General features: G+C 36.7%; 1 protein-coding gene across 1 annotated transcript in view; it reads left to right on the top strand.

Annotated features, from left to right (window-relative positions):
• The window catches only part of FOCAD (focadhesin), a gene marked incomplete at both ends in the record, with an annotated part of 91,915 nt that overhangs the window by 14,555 nt on the left and 50,441 nt on the right, over nt 1-26,919 (top strand). Inside the window, 10 exons of the mRNA XM_079548912.1 lie at nt 1,322-1,423; nt 3,988-4,192; nt 4,721-4,927; nt 5,371-5,458; nt 6,640-6,836; nt 8,433-8,690; nt 21,397-21,501; nt 21,913-22,014; nt 22,507-22,637; nt 24,284-24,410. Of these exons, the coding sequence (XP_079405038.1) occupies nt 1,322-1,423; nt 3,988-4,192; nt 4,721-4,927; nt 5,371-5,458; nt 6,640-6,836; nt 8,433-8,690; nt 21,397-21,501; nt 21,913-22,014; nt 22,507-22,637; nt 24,284-24,410 (1,522 nt within the window). The remainder of the gene's footprint in view (nt 1-1,321; nt 1,424-3,987; nt 4,193-4,720; nt 4,928-5,370; nt 5,459-6,639; nt 6,837-8,432; nt 8,691-21,396; nt 21,502-21,912; nt 22,015-22,506; nt 22,638-24,283; nt 24,411-26,919) is intronic.

The raw sequence follows: 26,919 nt of genomic DNA, 5'->3' as shown, positions 1-26,919 counted from the left end.
TTTCTGTACACAGACTATAGAAGATTCTTTAACTCCAGTAAAATGGAGGAGACATCTGAAGACCATGTATATAAGTAAACAAATCTTAGGTAAATGAATATGGGGATTACCACACCTCCGGCCCAAAAATGAGGACCAGAGCTGTAATGTGTGCCTACTTCTCAGTTAATGCATGTTTTCTGAACACACTGCAAGTAGTCTGTCACAGTGGTCAGTCTCACAGCAGTCCCTGTACTTTGAAGTTACTTATTTCCTGAACAGAATCACGGATCTAACGAAGAAAAAATTATTTGAGGAGCAGAGGGAAAATCCAGTATAATTAAACAAGCAAACAAACAAAAAACTTCTGTGCTTGAAGAATTGTTCCAGTAACTGATTTTTTTCTCAGTGAAAATGCATTCTCTTTCTATAGACAAAATTTGCCAATTTCAGTTCCCAGCATCTAATTATTGTTTGCTAGTTTCATCAGTCTTACTGTATTGGCACTCACTAGATGACATCTGAAGTACTGTGTTCAGTTTTGGGGCCCCCAGTCCAAAGAAGAAGCGATAAACCTGAATGAATTTATTGGAGGGCCTGTAGGATAGTGAGAGGGCTGGAGCCCAGAGCACCAACTGCAGCTTGGTTAAGCAGCAATCCTGTCTGCATGCTAGTCAAATAGGGCTCTTTCAGGCCTTCTGGGTGGTGTAAGTGGCAGTCAGTCATTGATTCTGCAGACTTGTGTGGGTGGTAGGAGGTCTGTCTGTGAAGAATAGCTGAGTGTGATGCCTTGGTGATCTTTTCAAATCAGCAGTTGTCACAAGGCTGGCAATAAAGAGGAGGATTGCAGGCTGCTGTGGGACCTTCTGAAAAGAAAAGCTGGTGAGGGCAGTCAGTTGAGAGCAGATTTAAAGTGTTCAGTTGAACAAATGGTTGATTTGGTTTCAGTCACTGAAGATTACTACCTGTGCTTAAAAGACAGAAGTATGTTGTAGTTCAATATGTTGTGCACACTATGTGGAACCTACTGCTAAATGTGCTGCTACCAACTCAAATCAGGTGACACAACACTGTTGATCACACTGATTTTAAAAAAAAAAAAAAAAGAAATAGAACTGAGCCAAGAATTTTCAGATTGACTTTTTGTTTAATTCTCTTCTCCCAGGGATCCTAGAAAATGCACTAATTTCATAATGTAAGTCTTGGGAAAGCAAGTAAAGAGGGTTGGTGATACCAGGGTATTAAACTGTCCATCTCTGCAGCTGCTTTAATTTTGAAGCTAGTAAATTTACACACTTTCTTTCTGCATTATAGATCCAAATGTGATTTCTCTGCATTTCAGGAACAATCCTCATCCTTTAATCACTGTCCTTGAAAATAGACCTGATTGCTGGCCAGTTCTACTTCAACAGATAACAGTATTTTTCCATCAGTGTTCGGAGAGGTAAGTGAAAGAAGAAACTGAAAAGTAGGTAACTCAATTGTCAGCAAAATTTTCTTCTTCAAGTGAACTGCAATTGTACAGACTTGTATGTATGCAATATAAAGAGTTTCTTTGGAAAAAGATAATTGTGTCATTAAATTTTGTAATGTAAAGGTTAAAAATAGAACAATAAGTAACAATATAATCCATTAAGAATCTATTTTTAATTTTTTTCTTTACTTGCCTGCATTGGTAACATTTTTGTGGATGTGGAGAAATGTGTGCAAAGTTGATTAAAAAATTATTTGTATTTTTTATTTTGTAAGCAGAGTTAAAAATAGAAATCAAATAAAATTAGTTAAAAAAAAAAAAAGATCCACTTTCTATGCTAGAAACCACAAATACTGTAGTTCCGCTACTCATGGAAGAAGTTTACTAATCCCATTAAAAATTGTAATCTGCACCATGTTTTAGCAAGTAGAGTTTTAGAGGGATACAAGAATGATTTGTATTTGCCAAAATTATGACTATTTAGTCAAAGATGACAATTAATATATCACGTGTGTAACTGATCTATGCTAAACATGGATGGTGTAAGATAAGCACAGGAAGCTATATCTCATAGGAAAGATGAGGTATTTATATTTGGTATATGCTTCTTGATTTAAAAAAAGGAAAATCAATGGCATAGTCATACATTTAACAAGAAATAGATATCTAATCTGCCCACAGTTTCAACATTCTTTCATGCTTATCTCCAAGGAACTTCTCCAGTAAAATTTTGGTGTAAGATACCAGAGGAGCTGCCTGGCAGGCAAATGTTTTAAATGTTTTTGCAACCGTATGCATTTCAGATAAGAAGAATCTCCTTTCTCTTGTGTAGAAGTCTTCTCTGGAAGACTCGTGTAAACAGATCAGAGTAATATTATAGTGAAACTGACTTCTGTATTATGCTAATATAAATAAGTTTATTGATGTTAAAATTCTAGTAGATGTAAGCTATATGATCAACAGAGAGACATTCAAGTAAAAGTCCAATTTAAATAATTGGAGTATTTTTTAAATATTATTTGCAGACTTGTCTTTCCACTCAGCTACTAAATCTGAGACTCACAAAGAGTCTCAACAGAGGTCTGACTGTGTTTTTTTGCTGGTATGTTTCAAATTCAACACCTTAAACTTTCTTACCACTTTTGGTGCAAAAACGTCTGTGGACTGGAATTCCAGACTGATAATATGTTGACATAGATTTCTTACGAAGTTGCGCTCAAGCTCTATCAAAGCAGAGTCTTGTTTGTAACTCATCCCTAACATTGATTTTCAGAATATTTGCTAATGTGTTGACCAGTACAGAATCACAGAACTGTAGGGGTTGGAGGGTACTTGGATCATCAAGTCAATCTCCTGCTAAAGGAAAGCATACAGATGCAAGGCCATGCACCAAGCCATGTTCAATTGCTAAAGGTTCCTGTCAGTCCGCTTCTCCAAATTATCCAGGTTCCTTTGAAAAAATGTGCTTACCAATGCCTTGAATGCTCTCTCCTGGTTGATATCAGCAGTAAATTTGCAGAGCGTACTCCATCTTATCACCAAATCATTAATGAAGACTAAGGAACACTGAACCCACTAATTATTCCTGTGGAACACCATCACTTGACAGCCTGATGATGCACTTTGCATCACTGATCATTACACTTTGAGCCTAAATGTCTAGCTTGTTTTCCATCCCCTATAGAATCCACTTACCCTGGTGTATTTCACGAAATTTCTGATAGGGAGACAGTGGATGACTTTATTAAAAGTCTTGGTAATTAGTCTTATTTGACGAGTCTAATAATAGACTTACTTGACTGGTCTACTAATGTCAGGATCAACTGGCAATCCTAACATGGTCAAACTGAAAGAATTTTTTGCCAGGAAGCTGCATTGGTTAAACTAGCTGTTGTTTCCTGTAATTGTTTGGGATTGTTGCCCAGGCTGGATGGGACTTGGAGCAACACGATCTAGAGGGAGGTATCCCCGCCTATGGTGGTGGAGTTGGAACTAGATGATCTTTTAGGACCCTTCCAACCCAAACCATTCTATGATTCTAATAACTGAGAAGGAACTGATAGCTGTTTTTAGTTGAAATCGGATTTAATAATTAAAAAAGGATAATTCTGAATAACGTTTTCCAAGTACTGTTTCATTATGGTGCAGTGGACTCTCATATAATTCACCACGGAAAGTAACTTTCTTGAATTCAGGAAAAGTAGAATAAAATGAGGAGTATCTTAATGTTCAAGTATATATCAAATCATATTCCTGAGTGAATACTTAGTCTCTTACAAATGCGTTTCATTGTGTGGTTGCTAGATAAGATCTCATGATAGATAGTACTTTGTGATAGTAAATCATGTGGGGTTTTTTCTTTGTTTTGTTTTGTGAGAGCTAGTAATGTTTTTCTTAACGCCTTTCTGTTAATTGTATCCTGTGAATTACTGCAGACCCAGGGAATGTCACCTTACTTGGGTTTCCCTTGGAATTCATTCAGTTTATGGTAAGAAGTACTCTTGGCAAACTTTTTTTTTTTTTTTTAACTGCAGGGCACAGAGTTCATGTGTTGCTATAATGGCTCCATTTCTAAGATACCTGTACTGTGAACCATCTCAGTTACGGGAATATGCTGAACTGCGAATGGGCTTGCTTAGGATTTTACTTCAGCCACGTGGTCCAAAGCATAAAGAAGCACCCTGTGTTCTGGAGCATCGTATTCTTCAGCTCCTGTGTGATTTGATTCCACATCTTCAGGTAAATTTGTTGCCAGACCCCAACAGCAAGGACAGTGCTGTTACTGCCTTTCAAGTGAACGAATACAGCACTATCTTCCATTTTCTGTATACCTGATTCTGCATGGTGGTAAATACTACTACCGTTTCTTTTGAGATGTATGTTAAAATCTTAGTTACGTTATAGAGTAGCGTAGAAATATCTGATTGAAGAATATTTCTGTAAAAATAATATTTCCTTGCTGTATGAAATCCCCATACAATGTATTTGGCTGGTAGGACCTCATGAACTGAGTTAATTTTCTGCTGCGTTTGAAGAACAAGGGATTTTTCTTATCAGTCACTTTAGGACCTTAAATTCTTAAGTTCATCTGTTGATGTTGTGGATAAGTTTTATTAAAGATTCCTGAATTTTGTTCTCTGAAGCTTTAATAATAACTGCAATGAAAAGACTGTAGACTAATACAACTAATTTTAAACTTGAAGGAATTCTCCATAAATAAGGAAGGACAATTAAACTGGGATGTGTTTTTCAACTACCTCTCTATAGGTTAAAGACTTGCCACAAGTTACAGAAGCCTTGTTTTTTCTTCAAGAGCTATTCCTCAGCTTGTTGCGCTTTCCTGTGTTTTGGAAAGTTCAATTATCCCAATTTTGTCTGCAACTGATAAGCTTCTGTGAAGTGTGTTTAAATGTAACAGGAGAATGTTCATCTCTGATCTCCATAATAGAGGACAACTTTGAGCTCTTACAAGAGGTAAGAGTTGATTTTTGTGGAAGGAAATAGTCATGTTAAACTTAAAGGCTGTCATGCTAAAGGCAGGATTTTAAGACTTTGATATTTGGCATTCATCTTTGAGTGACCAGTATTGTTTGGAAAGCTGATTTTTTTATTTTTTTTTTTATTTTTTTTTTATTTTTTTTATTTGTTAGAAACCTTCTGAAGGAAAAAAAAGCGAACTGATGCTGTGTATATAAGCCAACCTTTAAACATATGTGTTGGTTTAAACTGAGTATTGTGTTTGTAGTTACTCACTTAAAATCCTTACTGTGTGCTATTTTTATTCTTAATTGCATGTTCTGTATCACTGCGTTCATTAAAAGGCAATAAGAAACTCCTTAGAAAATTATAGTTGCTTTTCTTGTTTGTCCCCTTGAAAAACAAAGATAACTTGAACCTTTTTCATTTTTTCCCTATAGGTGTTTCCAGTGGAACAGTGTGTAATTGGACTAGCACTTCTGCTGCTGCAAATGCCAGAAAGTCAACAGAAGTCTATCTTGAGTCTAGGTAACGTTATTCTGAAAGAAGAATCCATGCACTTAAGACTGTATTTATTTCTGTTTTGTGAGAATAGGCTCTGCACTCCCCTGCATTTAGGTTGAAATGTGAAATATTTTATATAAACAGGATTTTCCCTTGATTTGAAAACTAAAATATGATCTGATGGCTCAATTTTTTCCACTGCATTGACTTTTTCCATGAATACTGTATTCTATCCCTTTTTATTGAAGCTTGTTTATTTCATTTTTAAGTCAATAAGAGGATATTTTCAGTGGAGAGTAATACATTCTGAATGGTTTATTTTGATAGATCTTAAGAGAGTAGGCCTGTTTATCTTCTTAATGTTTGTCTGAGCTTTTGACTAACAGTTTTGATTAATTGAGTTATTACAGTAAAAGTGAAAACACTACATTCCATTATTGAATTTTGTGCAGCCATCAAGTGCTGTACAATAAAGAACAGAAGAGTAGAGTCTCTAAGTAGAACGTTCTACTGAAAATAAAAGGGATTCTCCAAAAGTATTGCCTCCTTTATTATTACATTTTCACAACACAGTAGTGGATGTTAGATCGCAGTAGAGAGTGAAGAGAGTGAACCTTCCCAACAATATTCCATTACGTTTTGTTGTTGTGTGACAGAAAGACAGTCAAAATAGAAATTGAACAAAATAGCATCTGACATGGAAGTGTGTATGGAGGAAAGGGATGGAATTGAACTTTTCAATGCAAAAAAAATGGTATATCTTGACATCCATCAGTACTTGCTGGATGTTTATGGAGACCAAACCGTGGGTGTGAGCGCAGTGAGGCAGTGGGTGGTGCCTTTCAACAGCAACTGTGGATCACCTCTGTTGGTGCAGATTTGTAGAAGCGTGGCATGCAGGCTTTTGTTCATTGCTGGTGAAAATGCAGAGCTAACAGTGGCGACTGTGTGGAAAAATTTTTGTATTGGAAAAGTTTTGTAGCTGAGGATTTGCTCTATCAACTAGTGTTATTGTGCTCTCTGTATCTGTTGTAGTTTCCATGGAAATGAATAGGCGGCATTACTATACACTGCGTAATTCTTGGAAGTGCAACTTTGTTTGACCAGCCTGTTTCCTAGAAATGTTTGTATCATGCAAAAATACAAACAATATTAGTTCTTTTTTCCCAAGCTAATTGTCTTTTTGTCCCCACTATCTTCAATAGCCTACAAGCTCCTTTCCTCTTCAGAAAACATTTCAACCACAGCCCTTGTTTTGGTGATGCCTCTGCTACAAATCTTATCTTCTTCGTCAGTTGGAGACTGCTTACAGGAGGGTGATTCTGGAACTACTAGGCAACAACTGGCTGCAGATCTTTTGGAAATATTAAAGAAGGAAGATGTAAAGAATCAAAAGGAATTGGTAATATTCTGAGTTTCTTTCGTTGTTGTTTTTCATTTGTTTTTATTTTGTGGTACTTATAGGGGGTACATCTAACACTTTGCTGCATTATGTCTAGCTGACTGGGAAAAAACTTTATATCTACAAGTTTGTTTATGTAATACTGTTTTATGGAAATATTCTACAATGTGTATATTGCGTAACACTCAACTACTGGTATAATTGAATGACGTCTTGCGTTCCTTTTAGAGACCACATAAAGAATTCACCTGAAGTATTCATTTAGTAGTTCAGTAATTTAGCATTCATTAGTAACAGGAATTAGTAGAAAACCACATTATGTACACTTATTTTGTTTATTCTGTGTAGCTGTATTCCTTTCCTTACTAGCTAGTTATCCCGGCTTTTTTTTAATGTGTGCTAATGTTCTCCGTCGATTTACTTCTGCTGTTTTTCACATATAGTAATTGTAGTGCCCAAGAAATGTATTAATTTATCTTTAAATTAAATGCTATATCACAAAGCTATCTGATGTGTGGCGGCATTATGCTTCCCAGTAGTGAAGAAGAGCATCATTTAAATGAAGCTCTGCAGTTTTACAGAGAACTGGTTGCCACTCAGAATAATCTTCTTTTCCTTGGTAATTTAAAGGTGTGTGAGCCTGTCCCACTGGGGTCTGAATTCTATTTCAAATTTAAATTTGGAGATTTCTTTTCAAATACTTGAAGACTTGCTTTTTAAATAACTGTTCTTCATCTAATTACTACATGCCAGTTATTGTCTTGATAATAATCAAGATTTCTGAAAACTTTGTGTTTTCTAAGGAAGCAGAATTATAAGGAAAAAGATGCTTTGTCTTGGATTTCTTTACTGAAGAACTTTGAACACGTGCATTCTATATAATTAAGACAGATTATTCTGCAGGAGCTTTATATTTATCATTTTATATATGCAATTTAATATATAACATACATATATTTCTCTATATAAATAGCCTTTTTTAATGTGTGTACTATATGTATATATATGTCTTTATATATACATACAAGTAAATTAAATAGCCCGAGTCAGGAGAAATTCTCACTTGTGTTTTACTGCTTTTCTTCTTCTAAACTTAATCTCCCATGATGACAACTGTAGAACATGAATTCTGAGAAATGAAACAGTTACAGCAAAAATAAGTGCAGAGTAAGATTAACATAAAGTATGGTTTTTTAGTGAGTGCAGTGAAAAGCATGAGAATTTCCTTAAAATATATTTATATAACGTACGTGTAATGGTGAGGAACATAAGCTTTTAATGTACTCCAGTTTTATTGTGTACGTTTTCATGAGGACACAGCATTGCAGTTACCTACAGAAACAGGAGTGATGGATTCCAAATAAAGGGGAAATTCGTGAGTAGAGTAGTAACGCATTCAATCATCCTAAATTCAAGAATTAATGTAAAGGATTGTAAAGAAATGTATTGTGACTTATTAATTACACTTATTGCATTGGGATCCTCAGTAACAGATTTGTTTCAGATGATAGAACTGAATAACTTACTATTTTTTCTTTGCTCTTTTGTGATGTTTTACTTGTTCATTTGAAAATTGTATGTTTCATTTGTTTTCAGATGTCCTGTGAACTCCTATTCCCCATAACCAGCTCTTATTGTTCATTATACACTACTTGGAAGATTGTAGAGCTCATGAAAGAAAAGTCAGCAGTTACTGACTGGTTATCTTCAGTGAGGTCATTGCTGCCTGTTACAACTCAAGTCCCTACCCACATTTTTCTGCTACTTGCTTATCTATTGATCCAAGAAAAGGGAGACTGTCTTCGTGATGTACTACAGACTACTACAGAGGTAGCCAAAGCTGATTGTTCTCAGGTAAAAACTTAGTATTATTGTATTTTCTTACAGGAATTGGGGTGGATTCCCAATCTCAAGAGGTTCAAGTCTGCCACAGCTTCCTGCTCTCAGGTCCAACCGGTCATGAAATTGAGCATGCACTCCTAGTAGCTACACACAGAAGGCACGTGTGTACATCACGTATCTGTAGCTGTATGTATGTAATGCAGACACACTGTGCACTCTCATGAACTTCAGCAGCACTAGTGGCTTTATTTTGCTCCCCTTTCCTGCTGAGCACATTGGCTGTCAGCTAATAAGGAATACATGCACATTGTGTATGTATGTGTAGTGTGTCTATTTCCAGCAGCAGGGCTCAGACTCTCAGGCACACACAGCTGACCTCTGAATCCATCTCCCCAGTTGCTGGCATCTGGACATAACAGCCCGTGTGGCTGCAGCTCAATTATAGTTGCTGATACAGACTGCCTTCCAACCAAGCACACTGCCCTGGCAATACACATACATATACATGTGTATCTTCAGCCATGCACTTAATATATGTACGTTCACATTGTGTACTTGACACACACAGCTCACCAGACCACTCCTAGTCTTTGTCTGGCTTTTCAACTTGTAGAATTTTTTGCTGTGTGCAGTAACCTGTGCATTATGCCTCCGTGTTAGGGTGTTTTCCTGTTTTCAGGGTAAGGAAAAAAAACTGCTTTGCTTAGTGGTATTACCTCATAAGGATGGAATAAGACACCAACAAGTTGAAGAAAGTCTACTGAAGTGTTTCTGGCTTTTGAAGGATCTTCATCCTATAAGTTACAGGAGGACCACCAAGTCACTTGTGATGTTTGTTGTATTACGTAGTCAGTACAGTCTTAGTCTCATTCACTATTGAATCCTAGTCAGATTTATGCAGTATGCTTATGTTTGTGCATAACTTAGGTAAATGCAGACATATGGCTTTTTAGTGTAGATAAATAGGTAGATTAGAAATCACCAAACAGAAATAATCATCTTGTAAAATGAAAAAAAAAAATGTGGGCAAGGGAGAAGTGATGTTTTGAGTGTCAGATATATCATAAGGACAAGTTTTATTTGCTTAAGTTTTCTAATTGCTTTCTTTTTCAAATAGCTTTCATACTTCTGTAGCACAAAAGTTGCAAAAAAATTACAGCTTATGAGTATGCACTTAATGCCTTAAGGCACCAAGAACTGCAGGTCTGGGATGTGCTTGCTATTGAACATCTACTGAACTGCTGTGCTAAAACAGAATGACTATGCAGTGCTTTTGGAAATACCTGTAATTCCTAAGCTGGAGATGTCTTTTTAACTTGATGCCTTTAACTTGAAGCTTCACCTTCTTTGCGTTGCTCACTGATAGCTTTCTTAAGTATGCCTTGTAAATTCTCTGTCAAGCTCTCCTTCATTTTGTTGTTTTCTTGTATGGGTGTGTTTCATCTGCAACAGCATTGAAACAGATTTGGGAGCATGTGATTTCTTCATTTTTTTTTCTACCATTGTTTGAACTTTTTTGCATTTTTTAACTTGTATCAAATTTATAGCATTATACTACTTCTGTGTTGTAATTAATCTTGGTGGGCACTAATTATCTTATTTCAGGGCTTACAAGTTAATTAATAGTTTTTTGTGTCATGACCCTTGAAATTCAGTAACTTTAAAGGCTAAGGATTTTATGTTTTTTTTTTATTATTATTATTATTAGATCCTATTTGAAAAGTAATTTTGGCTCCAATACAGACACATACTAACAGATTAAAAGGTCTGGTTTTCAGTCTGGAAAAAATTGCAGGCTTTTGCTGTGGAATTACTCACCAGAACTGTAAGCATTATGTGGGAATAGAAGAATGTGTGGAACGTATTTATTTACATGAGCTGTAAGATCACCACTGTGGTGGGGAGAAAAAAATAAATAAATTGTATTTAAATCCTAGCTAAACCAACTAAAAGCCTTTGGATGTATTGTTCTGCAGTGTAGCTGGGTTTCCGAGTAGTGAGTAACCTCCAAATACGTTCAACTCATGGCATTTCCTTCTGCAGCTTGGAGAAACAGACACGATCATTTAAAGGGACTAATTAAAAAGGAAGGTTTATGTAGGTTTATGTTCTAAAATGTTTTGTTGTGGTGTCTGTAGCTATAGCATTGACTTTTCTTTTTTGTTTGAAAGTAAATAATGGATGCAGCGTATTAGCAAGAGGTAAAGTTAAAATTGCATACTAGTAACTCCAACACAGTTGTGACACTTCCAACCATAAGTAGCCATCCATTATATTGAAAAGGGTTATTGGCTAATCCGCTGTTTTAGTATACAAGTGTAGTATGTGAGTTAATTAGGGAGATGTTTAGCTTCCTTCATTTTATTGTATTTTGGAGTTCCTGTTTTGTCCTGTACATACTGCTGTTATTAAACTAATGCTAGCAAGGTAGTATTTCATCTTAGTGAATATAAAGATGGATGCAGATTCAAAATACTGTTGTACAAAGCCTGAATCTCAGTATTGATATTTGCTGAACTCTTCAAGAAACCTGCAAGACTGCATAATTAATGCTTCCAATTCAAAATAGGAATGGGACCTAGCTCTTAGATAGTTTTATTTTTGAAATATTTGTTTGTGTGCTTGGTATACTCCTTAAATCATGTGTAGAAGAGCTGCCCTGGGTTACAGGTCTGAAGTGGATATAAGACGCTTGCTGCAAGGTAGGCCTCACTCCTCAAAGTTAAGTACCAGGCAGAAACATACTAAATGAAGTTGTTTATTGTTTTGGGGTTTTTTTCCCCTTTGTTTTTCCCTCCCTCCTTCCTTCTCTCCCTCTCTCTTTCCCTTCTTTCTTCCCTTCTTCCTTCCTTCCTTTCTTCCTCCCTTCCTCCCTTCCTTTCTCCATTTCATGATTCTTTCTTATAACGATTGCTACTTTCTTTCATAGGGATGGAATCTTTCTATAAAAGTACAGATGTAAAATCCTTCTGTTGTACTGTACTGTACTTTTTCATTCCAGAGGACAGCTCAGTAACATAAAACAGAATAATTAAAAAACAAGAAAAAAAAAAAGGGGTAATTACAAAGGACACAAGCACATCAGTATTTTATAGCATTGTTCTTAGAACAAAAGATTTTTTTCGCAGACAGCACATACCTGAAGCTCGTTTTTGCTGTTCTGTGTAATGATTGACTTCCTTTTAATTTGTCATAGGTTTTTGTTTGGGTTTTTTTTTGCCTCTCTATTTAAATGAAAATACCAATTCTACATATTATTTAAAAACTTGTAGCAAGACATACTGGATCACAAAGGCTCTGTCTATGACAGGAAGAAATATGCATGGAGTTTTTTAAAGTGGTAAAATTCCAAGTAACTTATTCAAAGAGTACAGTTTCCCAAAGGACAGTAGTGTTGCTTCTGGTCACTAGGTAGAATAGCATGCCAGTATTTTCTGAATGAGGATGGTGTCAAGCTTATTCACTGAGTTGTTGCTTAATTATTTTCAATCAAGTAGAAATCCTCAGGACTTAACAGGTGGCTTTGCAAGTTGTAAGTTAGAATATTAAGAATGGATTTTCTGTGGTGGCAAGTTTAAATTATGTCCTTAGAAGTGCAGGTTAGTTTTCTGGAGGATGTAGTTTTATCTGAGTCATCCAGTTCACAGCTATAAGAAGCCTTTGTAGATTACAGAATCACAGAATGCTTGAGGTCAGAAGGGACCCTGGACATCATCTGGTCCAACAAACCTCTTCAAGCAGAGTCACGCAGTACAGCTTGCCCACGGCTGTGTCAGTATGTCATTTGAGTATTCAAATGCATGGAATCTTCACAACTTCTCTAGGCAACCTGTATCAGTGCTCAGTTAGCCTCGCAGGGAAAAAAAACTGTTTCTTGTTGTTCAGACAGAGCATCCTGCATTTCAGTTTGTGCCTGTTGCTTCTTGTCCTGTCATTGTGCACCATTAAAATAGACCTCGCTCCATTTTCATTGCATCCTTCTTTCAGGAATTCATGTACATTGATATCATCTGCTTTCAGCCCTTAGTTCCCTAGGCTACTACTTGTCCAAGCTTTCTCAGCCTTTCTGTGTGTGAAGGATATTCCAGTTTCTTAATCATATTTGTGACCTTTCACTGTACTCCAGTATGGACTATGGAACAGGACCATAGAATCATTTAGGTTGGAAAAAAACTTCTGTACTGAGTCTAACCATGAACTTGACCTCTACCAAGTCCCATCACTAAACTACATCCCTTCATGTCATATCCACACAACTGTGAAATACCTCCAGGGAGGGGTGCTCCACTGCTTCCCTGAGCAGCCTGTTCTAGTGCTTGACAACCTTCTCTGTGATTATTCTCCTAACATCCAATTTCTGAACTTCCCTGATGCATCTTGAAGCTGTTTCCTCACATTTTATCTCTTGCCATCTAAGAAAAGAGATTGACCCTCCTTTCTGATAACTCCTTTCAGGTCATTTTAGAGAGCAATGAAGTCTTGCCTTCTTAGCCTTCTTTCACTTCAGCCATTCAGACTCAAGAAGTGTCCTCAAGTGGAACTTCATGGGATTCAACAAATACAAGTGCAAAGTTGCCACGTGGGTAGTGGCAACCCCCACAGTCAGTATAAGTGAGGGGATGTAAGAATAGAGTGCAAGCCTGCTGAGAAGGACTTGCAAGGTACTGGTGGATGGCAAGCTGGACATGAGCCAGCACCATGCCCTCACAGCCCTGAAAGCCATCTGTATCCCGGGTCACATCAAAAGAAGTGTGGTCAGCAGATTTAAGGGAGGAGACCCTGCCCCTCTGCTCTGCACTAGTGAGACTTTACCTGGAGTTCTCAGCACAGGGGCGACCTGTTGGACCTGTTGGGGCATGTCCAAAGAAGGGCCGCAAAAATGATCCAAGGGATGGAAGGCTTCCCCTATGAGGACAAGCTGACAGAGCTGGGGCTGTTCAGTCTGGAGAAGACCCCAGGAAGACCTGAAAGCAGACTTTCAATATCTACAGGGGGCTCTCTGAGAAAGAAGTGGACAGGCTCTTTAACAGGATACGCTGTGGTAGGGAAGGGTATATGGTTTCAAACTAAAAGAGTGGAGATTTAGATTGGGTATAAGGAAAAAGACTTTTACAGTGAAGGCAGTGAGGCACTGGAACAAGTTGCCCAGTGATAAAGTGGATGCCTTGTTCCTGGAGGTAGTCAAAGCAAGGCTGGACCAGGCTCTGACCAATCTGATTGGGCTGTGGATGTCCCTGTTCACTGCAGGGGGATTGGGTTGGATGACCTTTAAAGGTTTTTTCCAACTCTCAGGATTCTGTGATTCTTTCAAGCTGTGGTGATGTGTCTACATCAGAACTAAGAGGCCTTTCATAGTGGTGAAAAAGTCCTTCCTGGCAATGGAGAAAACAACTTCTGCCCAGATGCAATTATAAGGGATAGTTGAAACTTCATCATATTTTTTTGTTTCCTTAATAATCATCAGAAGTCCATATGAATTAGAAATTGTTTAAAATGCAAAACTTAAGCCATCGTTTGTTGATTGCCTCTAACCACGTCACATTTCATTTGTTGTCAGGGACTGCAAGTGATGAGCTCTGGTCTTAGAAATACCTTACTGAAAAATAGGTTAAGTTTTCAGATTTTTTTTAGTAGTACTATATAAAGCAATCAGAATAATTAGCAATATAGCTGCTGCTTTGCTGGAAAATATTTGGTAAGTCAGAGAGAAGGTGTTTCCCTTCTTAGTCCTTACTAATATTTGGGTCTCCTTGGCTGCACTTTCTGGAGTTAGCACTATCTGCAGCAATACCACATTCTAAATATATGTATACATATATGTGTGTATATGTATATATATAATGTTTTAAAGGATCTTAATGCTTTTAAAAGCGGAAGCTATGGTCTGGCTTAGTTCAATTTGGGATTACCTGGTATCTGTCATGACCCTGACAAAGTTATTTTAGTTCTGTTTTTGCTCAATGAGTCCACAGAGTTACTGCTATACTGCACTGCAATGAAAAGGTTATGTTGTTTCTTGTAGGTGTAGCGGTCTCCTAAGACAGGAGGAATTTTTCTCACAGTTGAAGTATTTAATGGGAGACAGCTAAACTCATGCATAGAAGGAATAATTGATATTCTGATAAAGGAAAATGCAAGGACTGTGTGGTGACAACTGTCAGTACATGGCAGAAGAGTGCTTCAGGAACTGCTATATTTCTTTCTATTTTATTCCATCCGTATAAATAAATGATGGTTTGTAAGGAATGGGGAAAGTAAGTGGTAGAAGAGTGCTTAGAATGCTTTAGTATTAAGAGAAAAGCTAATCACAACAAAATAGTGAAGAGTTTTGAGTTTTCCTTTTCTTGGGCACTTGCCAAGGGATACTGTGAAAGGTAACATGAAGCATAGTAATTTGGCCATTCTGAATAGCAGGAGAGTCAGAGGTAAGAAGTAAGATGAAGAGATAAGCTGTTAATCAAAGTTAAACAGCCACCTTTATTAACTTGAATCTGTTCATTTGGTATTAACACTTGAGCATCCAGTTTCAGTGCAAACATGAAATGTAAAGAAGGGCTAGTCAAGTAAATACAGATATACTATGAATTCCACATCTTTAATTCATGATCAAAAAAACTTAGACAAACAGACCTCAGAGTTTAAGATTGCAGAAGGTAAATGAAGTATTTGCAGGACAGAATAAAAGAAGTGTGAGCTTTGCAGACAACCTGTGGAATACCTCCTGCACTACAGTGGGATATATAAAAGTGCAAAGGCATCACAGAGAGGGTCATAATATAAAAATAACTGTGTGTTGCTTTTCTTGTTGGTGGTTTTTATCTTTTTTAAGTGGTCAGTGTAATCTGTAATACTGCTGCTAGTGATATTCTGTTTTGTGGCTTAGATGATTAGTGTTGATAGCTATGAATACTGAATGGAAAAGCCAGAAGTGATTGCAAAATTAGAAAAATTGTGTTTCAAGACAAAATGGACTCAGAAAAGGAAAATGTGTATTTAGAACCTTATCCGTTGTTTTCGCGAACGGGTTCACTGCTACATAGCAGGGTTCACAAACAGAATCTCCATTTCCCTACTGGATATTGTTTTTATATGGAGTCCATAATCTTAGGAATAAAATAATGTAGCATTTCAGAAACAGATCTAGGCTTAAAAATAGTATATAACTTCTTTTACAGACATTATTCCAGCTATGCCTTGTTTCTGTTTTACCTTTTTCTTTCTATGAAGTCTACAGAGGACATTTGTATATGTATCTCCTCCTTCCTCACTAAGTAGTGGCGTGAAATCCTTTTTGTGATGCATGATGAGATTCTGGGCAGCCTGATCTGGTGGTTGGCGACTGGTTATGGCAGGGGGGTTGAAACTAGATGATCATTGTAGTCCTTTTCAACCCAGGTGATTCTGTGATTATGATGAGCAGTTGTATTAAATCTGTTTCTAGCTGATTCATTTTGGAGTCATGCTCTGAAATACTGGAAGAAAGTCCAAAAATCTTTTTAAAAGCTTGGTGAATTAAAAGTAGTATGTTCGCTTTTAGATTGTTTTAAACTAAATCACTGCAAAGGCTGCACTGACACATGCTGTTTATTAAATACTTAATATATAATCAGATGAATTTTCTTGTGCAAAAACAACAAAATTACAGTATGTGCTTACTCACTGCACTTCAGGAGAAGAAATTAAATCTTCTCACTGACAGTTTACTGGTGTGAATAGTAACACAAGTTTGATTAAGATTATTAATGACATTCTAAAGGGTGTTTATTCTTCATGGTCTTTCAATGACTGGAATGAAACAATGTAGGAAAGTCAATCTAATGATGCATTATTTCATTTACATTTTTATTCAGAAGGAGACCGTGTTTAAGAATGTGTTGAAATGGTTTGGGCTTGCTCGTGCAGTACCTGGCCATATTGTTGGAAGTCTGATTATGTTATCTTCAGACAGCATCTGTTAGGGAAATATTGTGTTGTAGTCTGATCTTATGGATAGATTCTTCATTGTCAGAGCTGACTGATTAAGATCCTGGTGGAGTGCACGTAATGTTTCAAAACCTAGCATGCATCTTCTTAAAAAGTGCTTCTGTTTTTTGAGAAGGATATTTTTACAGCCTTTATTATTAAAAATTTATCTTCAGTTGTGCACTGAAATGAATGAACCAGTTTTACAGGTGTTTGTATTGTACCATATTTTTGTCCTGTGACCTGGAGCAAGAAATACCAGTGTGCTGAATGCTGATGAAAACCTAATCACTGCACTGTCTTGCCTGCTGGAGAACTCAACTGGTGCTGCCTCCTTACTAAAGTTCAGCCCTACATGTTCCAGAAATAAAACATGGAATACTTTGCAGTGACATAATTTGTGCCTTTTTGGTTCACTTTTTCTGAGTTGCCTGTAATGCTCTCTTAATGTCAAAATTGACTCAAAACTGCCTCCAAGATAGGAGTTAAGCCAAAGTATGTGAGGTATGAGTTAATAAGTGATACTCTGTTTTTAGTATGTAAAATGGAGATAGCATTACTGATATATTTGAAAAAATCTTGGACAGAGCATTGTTTACTATTTTCTGGAGTATTTTTGTTCTATTGACAGAAGGGCTGTATAAGGGATAGTTCCCCTTCCATTGAATGCAAGAAAGTGTGAAGGAACTGAAAGGGAGAAGAATTGTTGTCTTCTATCCCCATTTTTTGAAGAAAAATTGTCCTATAAAAAGAAAAAGAAGATAATTTTTAAAAATTCAGATCACCAAACAGTCATAGTCCTGTTAACAAATGAGAGTATTTTATCTCATATGTAAGTGAGTGAAGATAGAGGCTGTTGGCATACATAGGCATGATTTTTGAGATGCTAATTATTATTAATAACAAACCCCAGAGTCTCGAAATCCTTTGTCAGATTGCTAAGGAGCAGCTGGACCCAACGGCTGCATCCTCCAGGAGCAGTAAGTGCAGGAGGCATTGCTGACAGGCATCGTGTCTCTCTGCCTCCACAGCTGTTTCCTAAGTGCTGAGAGCTAGTGAATTGTTGTACTGGCTTTTTGGAGCTATTTAGCTTTTGATGAAGATTTTGTATAAATATAGCACTGAGAGTAGTCCCAGCGTTGTTTATCCGTTGCATGAGAGAGGGAAGAGCAATTCTGTTTTTCTCCTGATCTTGTAATGTGAACATAACTTCAGAAGGAGCACACTTGAAGGACAGAGAATTAAAGGATATATGTATCTGGCTTTTTTAGCTTTAAGTGTTTAATCATTCCCCAAGGATTCTGTGTATTGAACTTAGTGTAGAATAAATTTCTTAACCATAAAGATAATGTGATCTGAAATGAAGTTGTTGTCACAGCTGAGGTAGGATAGGCTTGGTCAGACTGACCTTAAATGGTTTTTAAGTAAAATTAAGAATATTATTTCTTTTCAATGTCATTTATTTTGCATGTCATTCAGTCTGATTGCCACATGCATAGACTGCTGCTGCTGAGAAAAGTGCAGGAAATAGTCTTTTGGATAGAGAACTAACTAAAGATGCAGTGGAGCATGGTAAGAATCTGCTTCTGGCAGCAGTGGTAAGAAGACGATAGGACAGAACTTAGGTAAGGAGTTTAAGTGTTATAATGACATCTGATAGCTTTATTACTGATACAGTCTTTGTAGAGCACAGCACAAACCACTGACAGCATTAATCAGACATGAATATTGTTTAAAGGAACAATAGAGCTCTTGGAGTTGAATGTATTCCTTGGAGTTGAGTGTATTCCAGCCGTAAAGATGCATGCCAAATATTCTGTGTAATGTTTTCAGAAAACTGTTCTTCCCTATTCACACATGGTGCAAAAGCAGTGTGGAAGACTGTACCTCAGTGAAAGAGCATGCAATGAATCTCTCTAATAATTTGGTGACTTAAAATAATGGTGGAGGTTTCTGCCATTAGTGTTACCGGTTGCCTCACTTAGAGGTATGTAATGTTCACCATTTGTGCATCAGCAGGGTTTTAGCTAAAGATTTAAGTAACAGTAAATCAGTGGATTAATTATTTTTTCCTTAATGCTAAAGTTACAACAAGTGCCCAGAAATAAATGCACGTATGTCTACCATACTTCTAACTTCAATTTTTTTTTCCAGTTTTTTTTTTTGCATAAAAATTCTCTTTTCATAAGATTTGACTTAGCCTCAATGGATTCTTGATTTGAGGATACTGAGTGATTTTCAGGTCTTACTATACTTCATATTCTAATCAATTTATTAGTCAGTTTTAATTTTTTTCCTGTGTTTTAATGAACATCCTTTTCTCTTAGGCAGTGCTGCTGCCCTTTTCACATCAGTCAGCTGAGGAAATACAGCTAAACAAATGATTACTTTGGAAATAGAATGCGAGTAGAAGGCAATTAATGAAATTCTGTGTTTTGAATGAAAGTTCAGTTTTCTGTTTGTCTGTATTAAGGCAAACCTTACTAGATTTTGACTGAGGCTAGAATTAATTAAACTCTGCCGCATGCTGATGGACTTGGAGTGAATTAATTCCTACACCATTGTATTTCTAAAAATATTGTCATAACATAAACTACTTATGATGAAGTATTTATTAAGTACTGTAACAGCTTTGGATAATGACTGGGCTTCTCAGGGGCATTTAAACTTGGAGGAATATTCTGATTAAAGCACATGTAGGAGTATAAATACAGGATAGTCTCCAGAGTCAGTGGACACAGGGATCCCACTTAGTACTTGTGCCTGAATTAGCTGTTGAAATGTGTTGTGAATAAAATTGAATGAAAAGATAATGGGCTTACTATGAACAGAGAAATAAATGATACTTTGGAAAACTATGGAAGAGGGAAGAACTAGGTCCTCAGCTTAAGTCATTTAAAGTGTTGTTCCAGAGTGGTGCTGGTGGGTATACTGTGGAGTGACTCCTTTAACTACTGTGATGTAAACCAGTGTAATAGAACTGAAAGCAGGGATTTAGAGGATATTTACTTGTTATATGAGAGAATCAAAGAGCTGTGATATATGTTGCTTCTCAGAGAGTGTGTTATTCTCAGAAGTTTGTTACTTCTCTTTATACCTTTGCCCATTTTTCTGTCTGTTTATTCTAAATGAGATAGTTTTTTGGTCAGAGAAAGGCAAATTGATTTCTGAGAAACTTGCAAAAAGCCAGCAGCTGTTCAGGTGAAAATTAGGTGTACGGTCACTTAAATGAAAAGAATTTTATCTGTCTCATCATCTGCCTTGAATTGTTTGGTAGCTGGTGTCACTCCAGTGTTAATAGTAGTTTGGAAATAAATTTATCCGTGCCTACCAATGCCTTTGGCTGCTGTGGTCTGCTGAGGCAAGGATATTAAGTTAACCATGAGAATGTTGCTTAAGAATGCTGGTTAGAAACATTTATGCTGAGGCAAACTACTGCAGAGTACAGTATAAAATCACATCCTTTGGGTGACAGTGTTTTTTGAGGCCATCTGTTTTACCATTAACTATAAAGTAATAAAGATGTTTGTTATAGATTCAGGTTTTAGGGAGAGTAAACAAAAACAGAAAACCCTACTGGAAATTAGAGATGCTTGAGCTAAAAAGGTCAATCTGTCTCTTACAGTTTTGCATATTCAGAGATGCTATTCTCTGCTACTGCCTCTTATACATGTATTGGTATGTACTGTAAGATACATAAGGGGAGATAACAAGTATTATCCACTTAATTATCTAAGAAACCCTGAAAATTACTTTAATCATTCAGTAATGAATTTCATTCTGAAAATAATTCAGAATACATTGGATTTTGAAACATACAGTTCTAGCCTAAATTGTTATGAAAGCATCTGTGCAGATTTGCAATCTATTGTTTTCATAAATGTAACAAATGTTGTGATGTGTAAGACAAAACTTAATTGAACCACTTTTTTTTTACATGAGGGTGAATTTACTGTGGAAATTTAAGAGGAAATGGGAAACTTCTTGCTATTAATACTCTCAAATTCAAGAAGTAGAGGACATATGAATAGCTGTAAACATGCAGTTTAAAGTAGCTGAGTTTTCTGTTGAATTTTAATTTCCCGTATGGAATGAATTCTTCATAGATTGGTTTGTGTAAATAATCATTACACTTCCAAAAGAGAACATGGTATGGCATCACTACAGTATATGCTGTAATGAAACCTGCAGCATTTGTATTTCTTTGTGATATGGTACGTTCAAATAATATTGCATGGTGATTAAGGGATTCCTCTAGAAATTTACACGTTAAGAAGATTCACGTAACAAATTGATAAGTTAGGGCTTACAGATATTACTAATATTTCTGTAATTCCCTTTTCCAACTTTGAGCCAATTAATATTTGCTAATTATGAGAGTCTTTAAAAATATTCTCCTGGATCTGAGGATGAAGGTCATTGTACATATTTGGATCCAGATCATAATGGCATTCGTTTTTACCTGTTTTTCTTGCAAATGTGAGACATTCATTAGCATTCTAGATTATTGCATTAGTTACAGCTGAACATACATAACAGTGTACTTCTAAGATGATTACATAGAAGAAATAAGTTACAAGAAATAAAAAATTAAACTGTGAAATTTTTCTTTGTTTTTATTATTACCAGAAAGCAAAATAATGCAGAAAGGTGGGAGTTCTTAATATAGTCTTACAAAGTCATTCTCTTGTATGTAAGACAATTACCAGTTGGCAGCCTAATTCTGAAGTTACTTTCTTCTTTTGTTTTATTGTAGGTCCCAAGTCTTATCCCTGTTCTGATATTTATATTGGGAAGACCTTTGGAGCCTGCACTTTACAGGGATATATTGTATACTTTGCCTTCACTTGGTGTACACAAGGTCAGAATGAAAGTTCTTTTAGTCAAATGAAAACTGCATCAATAAGCAATCATTTATTTACCAAAAAAAAAAAAAGTGATTTAGGCTGAGAAATCCATAGCTTGCTTAAAATAATAACTGACTTGCAAGCATAGGCATTACTTTGTAATATTTTGGATGGAACATGCCGTTTGAGTAAGGTGAAAAGTATGGTATGCTTTTTTGTCTGTAGCATATCGTTATTGTTTTTAGATAGCCTAAAAAGATGTTCTTTAATTCATTGGTTTCCAGCCTCTTTCTGCCATTGCTGTTGGACAGTTACATAACTGTGATAGTTGGTCCAAATAATGATTTGTAGATTTGTGAACCTTCTTGGACATTAAAAAAAAAAAAAACAACCCAGTAACTTTTGGTTAACAAAATCTCTTACAGGTTTGTGTAGCTCAGATTTTACGATCCATACACATGCTGGGGAGCACACCAAAGCTTAGAGCTGTTACTCTGCGTCTGATGACATCTTTGTGGGAAAGACAGGTTAGAAAATTCTTGCGGTGTCTCTGGGTATAACTGCAATTTGTAAACTTCATTTCTTCTAACCAGGAAAGGAAATTTGTTTTGGAGCATTGCTTCCACTAATAATCTCATTTTCAGCAATATAATTTAAATGGTGAATGTGGTGCCTTTATTGATTATGTTTTAGTGAAAATTTCAGTTATGCATAATTCAGGAAAGCTACTTTTCATTTCAACAAGAAGAAAATTATGATTTTTGAGAGGTGGGTTTCTGTTTAACATAACATGGTAACAACAAGACTTTAATAAAAAGGCAGTAACTTGCTTCTTTGTTTATGAATCAGCAATAAAGATAGCATCTGCAAAAGTTACTAAGATCTCATTACTGCATTGAACTCTGATGGAGAAAAGCAAACTGTGGTATGCAGTAAAAGTAGAATTTAGAAATCAAGTAAAACTGGTAGCAATCAAAAATCTTGTCACCAAGATAATTTTTATGTTAAATTACTTTTAGGATCGAATTTACCCAGAATTACAGAAGTTCTTGGCAACATCTGATGTACCCTCTTTGTCAGTTGACAAGGATGCTCAATGGGAAAAAGTAATTGCTAAAGCTGCCTGTATAAGAGATATTTGTAAACAGAGGTAAGTAGAAGAGTTTGTTATCAATCTTATGTCTTTGTATGGGAAAACTTTTTCAGATAAGCTGCATAATTATTTCTAGCTAATCTGTTTGACTAATTATGGCTAATGCTATGGCTAGTATTTTTGTAGTTGTACAAGACACCGACGCACGCACTGTTAATCTCAATTACTTACATATCATGGATTTAAAAGGATGTATAAGTAATTTTAAAGTTAGTGGAAAAGACCTATCTTCATTATAAACAAAACAAGGGTCCTGCAACTGATCCAGAACAGAAACCTAAAGCATACCAACTCCAAATTTTAAAAAAGAGTAATGCACCACTGGAAGAAATATCTATGTCTTTTGATCTATTCAAAGAAAGATTAAATACTTTTCTAAAAGTATTTTTTTCATCACACACAAATTATGGGTCTTTATTCAGATCTAGTACTGGCTGTGTAACACAGTAATTAATTATAGAATTATAAAATGGCTTGGGTTGAAAAGGACCACAATGATCACTTAGTTTCAACCCCCCTGCTATGTGCAGGGTCACCAACCAGCAGACCATGCTGCCCAGAGCCACATCCAGCCTGGCCTCCAGAACGTCTCCAGGGATGGGGCATCCACAACCTCCTTGGGCAACCTGTTCCAGTGCGTCACCACCTCTGTGTGAAAAACTTCCTCCTAATATCTAACCTAAAACTCCCCTGTCTCACTTTAAAACCATTCCCCTTTGTGCTATCACTATCCACTCTCGTAAACAACCATTCCCCCTCCTGTTTATACTCTCCCTTCAAGTATTGGAAGGTCACAGTGAGGTCTCCTTGGAGCCTTACCTTTTCTAAGTCAAACAGTCCCAGTTCCCACCTTTCTTCATAAAAGAGGTGCTCCAACCCTCTGACCATCTTAGTGGCCCTCCTTTGGACCCGCTCCAAGAGCTCCATGTCTTTCTTGTGCTGGGGCCCCAGGCCTGGACGCAGTCCTCCAGATGGGGCCTCACAAGAGCTGAGTAGAGGGGGACAATATCTCCGTCTCCCTGCTGGCCACCCCTTTTTTAATGCAGCCCAGAACACAGTTGGCCTTCTGGGCTGCAAGCACACACGTCCAGCTTCTGGTCCACCGGGACCCCCAAGTCCTTCTCCACAGGGCTGCTCTCAGGAACTTCTTCTCCAAGTCTGTATAAGTACCTGGGACTGCCCTGGCCCAAGTGCAGCTCTCTGCACTTGGCCTTGTTGAACCTCATTCGGTTCACTTGGGCTCACTTCTCCAGCCTGTACCGGTCCTTCTGGATAGCTTCCCTTACCTCACATTTATCAAATGCACTGCTCAGCTTGGTGTCATCTGCAAACTTGCTGAGAGTGCACTCAATTCCATCAATGTAATCTTTTAGAATACACAACATTCTTACAAAAAGACTTCCGTAGCTTATCTACTTGGTTTTTCATTGCAAACTCTGTGTCTGCTGATCTACTTCTCTATCACTCCACCTTTAAAATTCCCAACTGCTTCATTCCATTTTTCTCCTTTGCATTCTAGTTTGTCTGTTTTTGTTATCACTTTTATATAATTGATACTTAGTAAATTTTTCTGTACAGAGTACAGTTGTTTATATGTGTGAATACTGCCCTACTGCCCTATATCTTTGTGTTTTTTCCTTTAGGCCATACCAGCATGGAGCAGATATGTTGGCTGCAATTTCCCAGGTGTTGAATGAATGCACAAAACCTGATCAAGCTTCACCTGCTGCTATTGTCTTACAGGGTCTTCAGGCACTTTGTGAGGCTGAGGTAAAGTCAAATTACCTTATCAGTGTCTTGCATGTTTTGCTTGTGGATAATGTTACTTTTCCCTCAGTTGATTTTTTTTTTTTATTTTTTTTTTTCACAAATACGGCTACATAGAATTCTTCTCTCCCCGCATTACTTGACTTTTCCTGTGAAAAGTTTTACTGTTTTACTATGAATTTTCACTGCAGCAGGCAAGGTGGTTGGTTTAGAATTTAATCAGCATGATAGTTTGTGTCAGAAACATTCTTTCAGGCATTTTTCCTTCAAATTTGAAAAAGAGCAGCTGTGTGGAACATAATTTTGATTAGATGGAAAATATGTAAATCATTTGTCATATCTTCTTACTGGGCTGTCCTTTTGTCTTTTATTCACACAGTTCATCTGGTGTAGGGTATCAAATCAATTGTAGTGAAATCACTTGTATTATTTGTATTTTAAAATAATACATTCATTACTAGTAATGAGGATGGGTGAGCATCAGAATGTGTTACTGTCTCCATCCTTGGAGGTTTTCAAGTTGCATTGGATAATATCCTGAACAACTGTATTTGATCTCATAGTGACTCTTCTTGAAAAGGAGGTTGAACTAGAAAACTTCTTGCCAGCTCAACCCAACTGTCAAGATCCTATGATACCCCTGAATTAGGAGCCAAGATTCTTCCTTTTCAGTGATAATCCAGATGTGGTGATGCAGATGTGCTGAGAATCATCCTCTAAACAAACTGTGGACTATGTAGGCTATGTCTAAGTTAGTGAACTATCACAATCACAGAACTAATAGTACCCTACAGGAGTATGTGATTACTTATTCACTGCCAAGCAGCGATCTTATGTTTGTGTGCTTCCTGACTCAGTGCAGTGTTTACCACAATGAAAGTGGTCCAATAAAAGAATGCAGCCATTACCGCACTGTACATGTCCAATCACAACAGTAGTTCAAGAGCAATACAGAAATGGCAAGTGTTCCATAGACATTATTATTTAATATAGTTACGTTTCACACAATAGGTATTAAGAACCATTTCAAGAATGAAAATGCTAAGCATACTATTTTAAACCCTATTCCAGCATTTTTGTGGAAGTGGTTTCTGATTGTTCCTTCAATCCATATTTCTTTGTTTTATTGATCAAAAAGAAACCAGCATAGCAGAGGAATATAATGAACTGAAATCTTATGTGAGAACAAATTATATTGACTGAGTTTGACATATAGATGTAATTGCAAAGCTGGATGTAGTTTAAAACTACTGTATTGCAGTGTTTCTGAGGGGTTGATGCTGGGTCCGGTCTTGTTCAACATCTTCATCAATGATCTTGAGGGGATGTGCATGGTTCTTGATTTTATTCTGGGTAATATCTGCAAGCTGCAGAAGTCATAGTTGGTTAGGGCAAAAAAGAGAGAAAGAGATTTTCTGTTGCATATCAAGTGCTGAAAGTGAAAGGGGAACGGGTTCCTCAAAGGTAACTGAATCTCATATAGACTTTGGATATGAGTATTTAATTTTTAAAAAATGTATGTATTTGAAGATCAGTTAAGCAGATACATAAAACTAAGCATACTTTTTACTGTGCTGTAACACTTCCCAGTTCGTGTTGAACTTGAATAAGAATTCTGTTCTGGTGTCTTTTTCACTGCCTGCAAACAGTTTTGGGCCACTCATTACAAGAAAGACATTGAGGCCCTGAAATATGTCCAGAGAAGGGCAGCAAAGCTGGAGCACAGGTCTTACAAGGAATAGCTGAGGGAGCTGGAATTGTTTAGTCTGAAGAAGAGGCAGCTCAGGGGTGACCTCATCACTATCTATAATTCTCTCAAAGAAGATTGTGGTGAGGGGGGACTCAGCTTCTTCTCCCATGCAACTAGCAATAGGACTAGGGAAGAGAGAATAACTTTCTGGTTCCTAACATAACTTCAAAGTGAGATTTGAAAGGATAAATTTTTCTGAGGACTTGGAATGCAGATGACAAGACTCCAAATCCATAATTCATAGAATAAAAAGTCGTTCCACATGTCCGTTCAGACATGTTTCACAATTTTAAGTAACGCTTGGAAGTGTGATATTATTGACATCTGCATTTTCTCATAGAATTATTTCATTTTCTTATTTCTGATTCATTTTTGTTTAATTATCAGCTGTTTAAAAACTGGCCTGCTTAGCACAGGTCTTAGTATTGTATTATTGTTTATTTTACTTTGAGTTCTCTGCAATGATTTCTGGATTCCTGCACTTTTATATTCTTCCTTTCTGTTCTACAAATTTATCAGGATTTATTGTGTTTGAGCACTAAGGACATTTTGTTTTGGAGCTTTCTCTGCTTTCATGCTGTTAGAATTCCATAGACAGCTTGCTGTTAAGCTAAAAAATGAAGTAAAATAATTATAATGTACAAAGACAAATTATGCATCTGCATCTTTATTTGTATTGCTGCAGTTGCCCTATTTTTCCTACAGAGGAGCTGCTTTATCTGGTAAGGGTTCATCTAGAATTATTGTATACAAGTAAATTTT

Source organism: Tetrao urogallus (genome assembly GCF_951394365.1).
Source record: "Tetrao urogallus genome assembly, chromosome: Z".
Taxonomy (NCBI): domain Eukaryota; kingdom Metazoa; phylum Chordata; class Aves; order Galliformes; family Phasianidae; genus Tetrao; species Tetrao urogallus.
The sequence above is the reverse complement of the archived record's forward strand: the minus strand, read 5'-3'. Positions and strand labels throughout refer to the sequence as shown.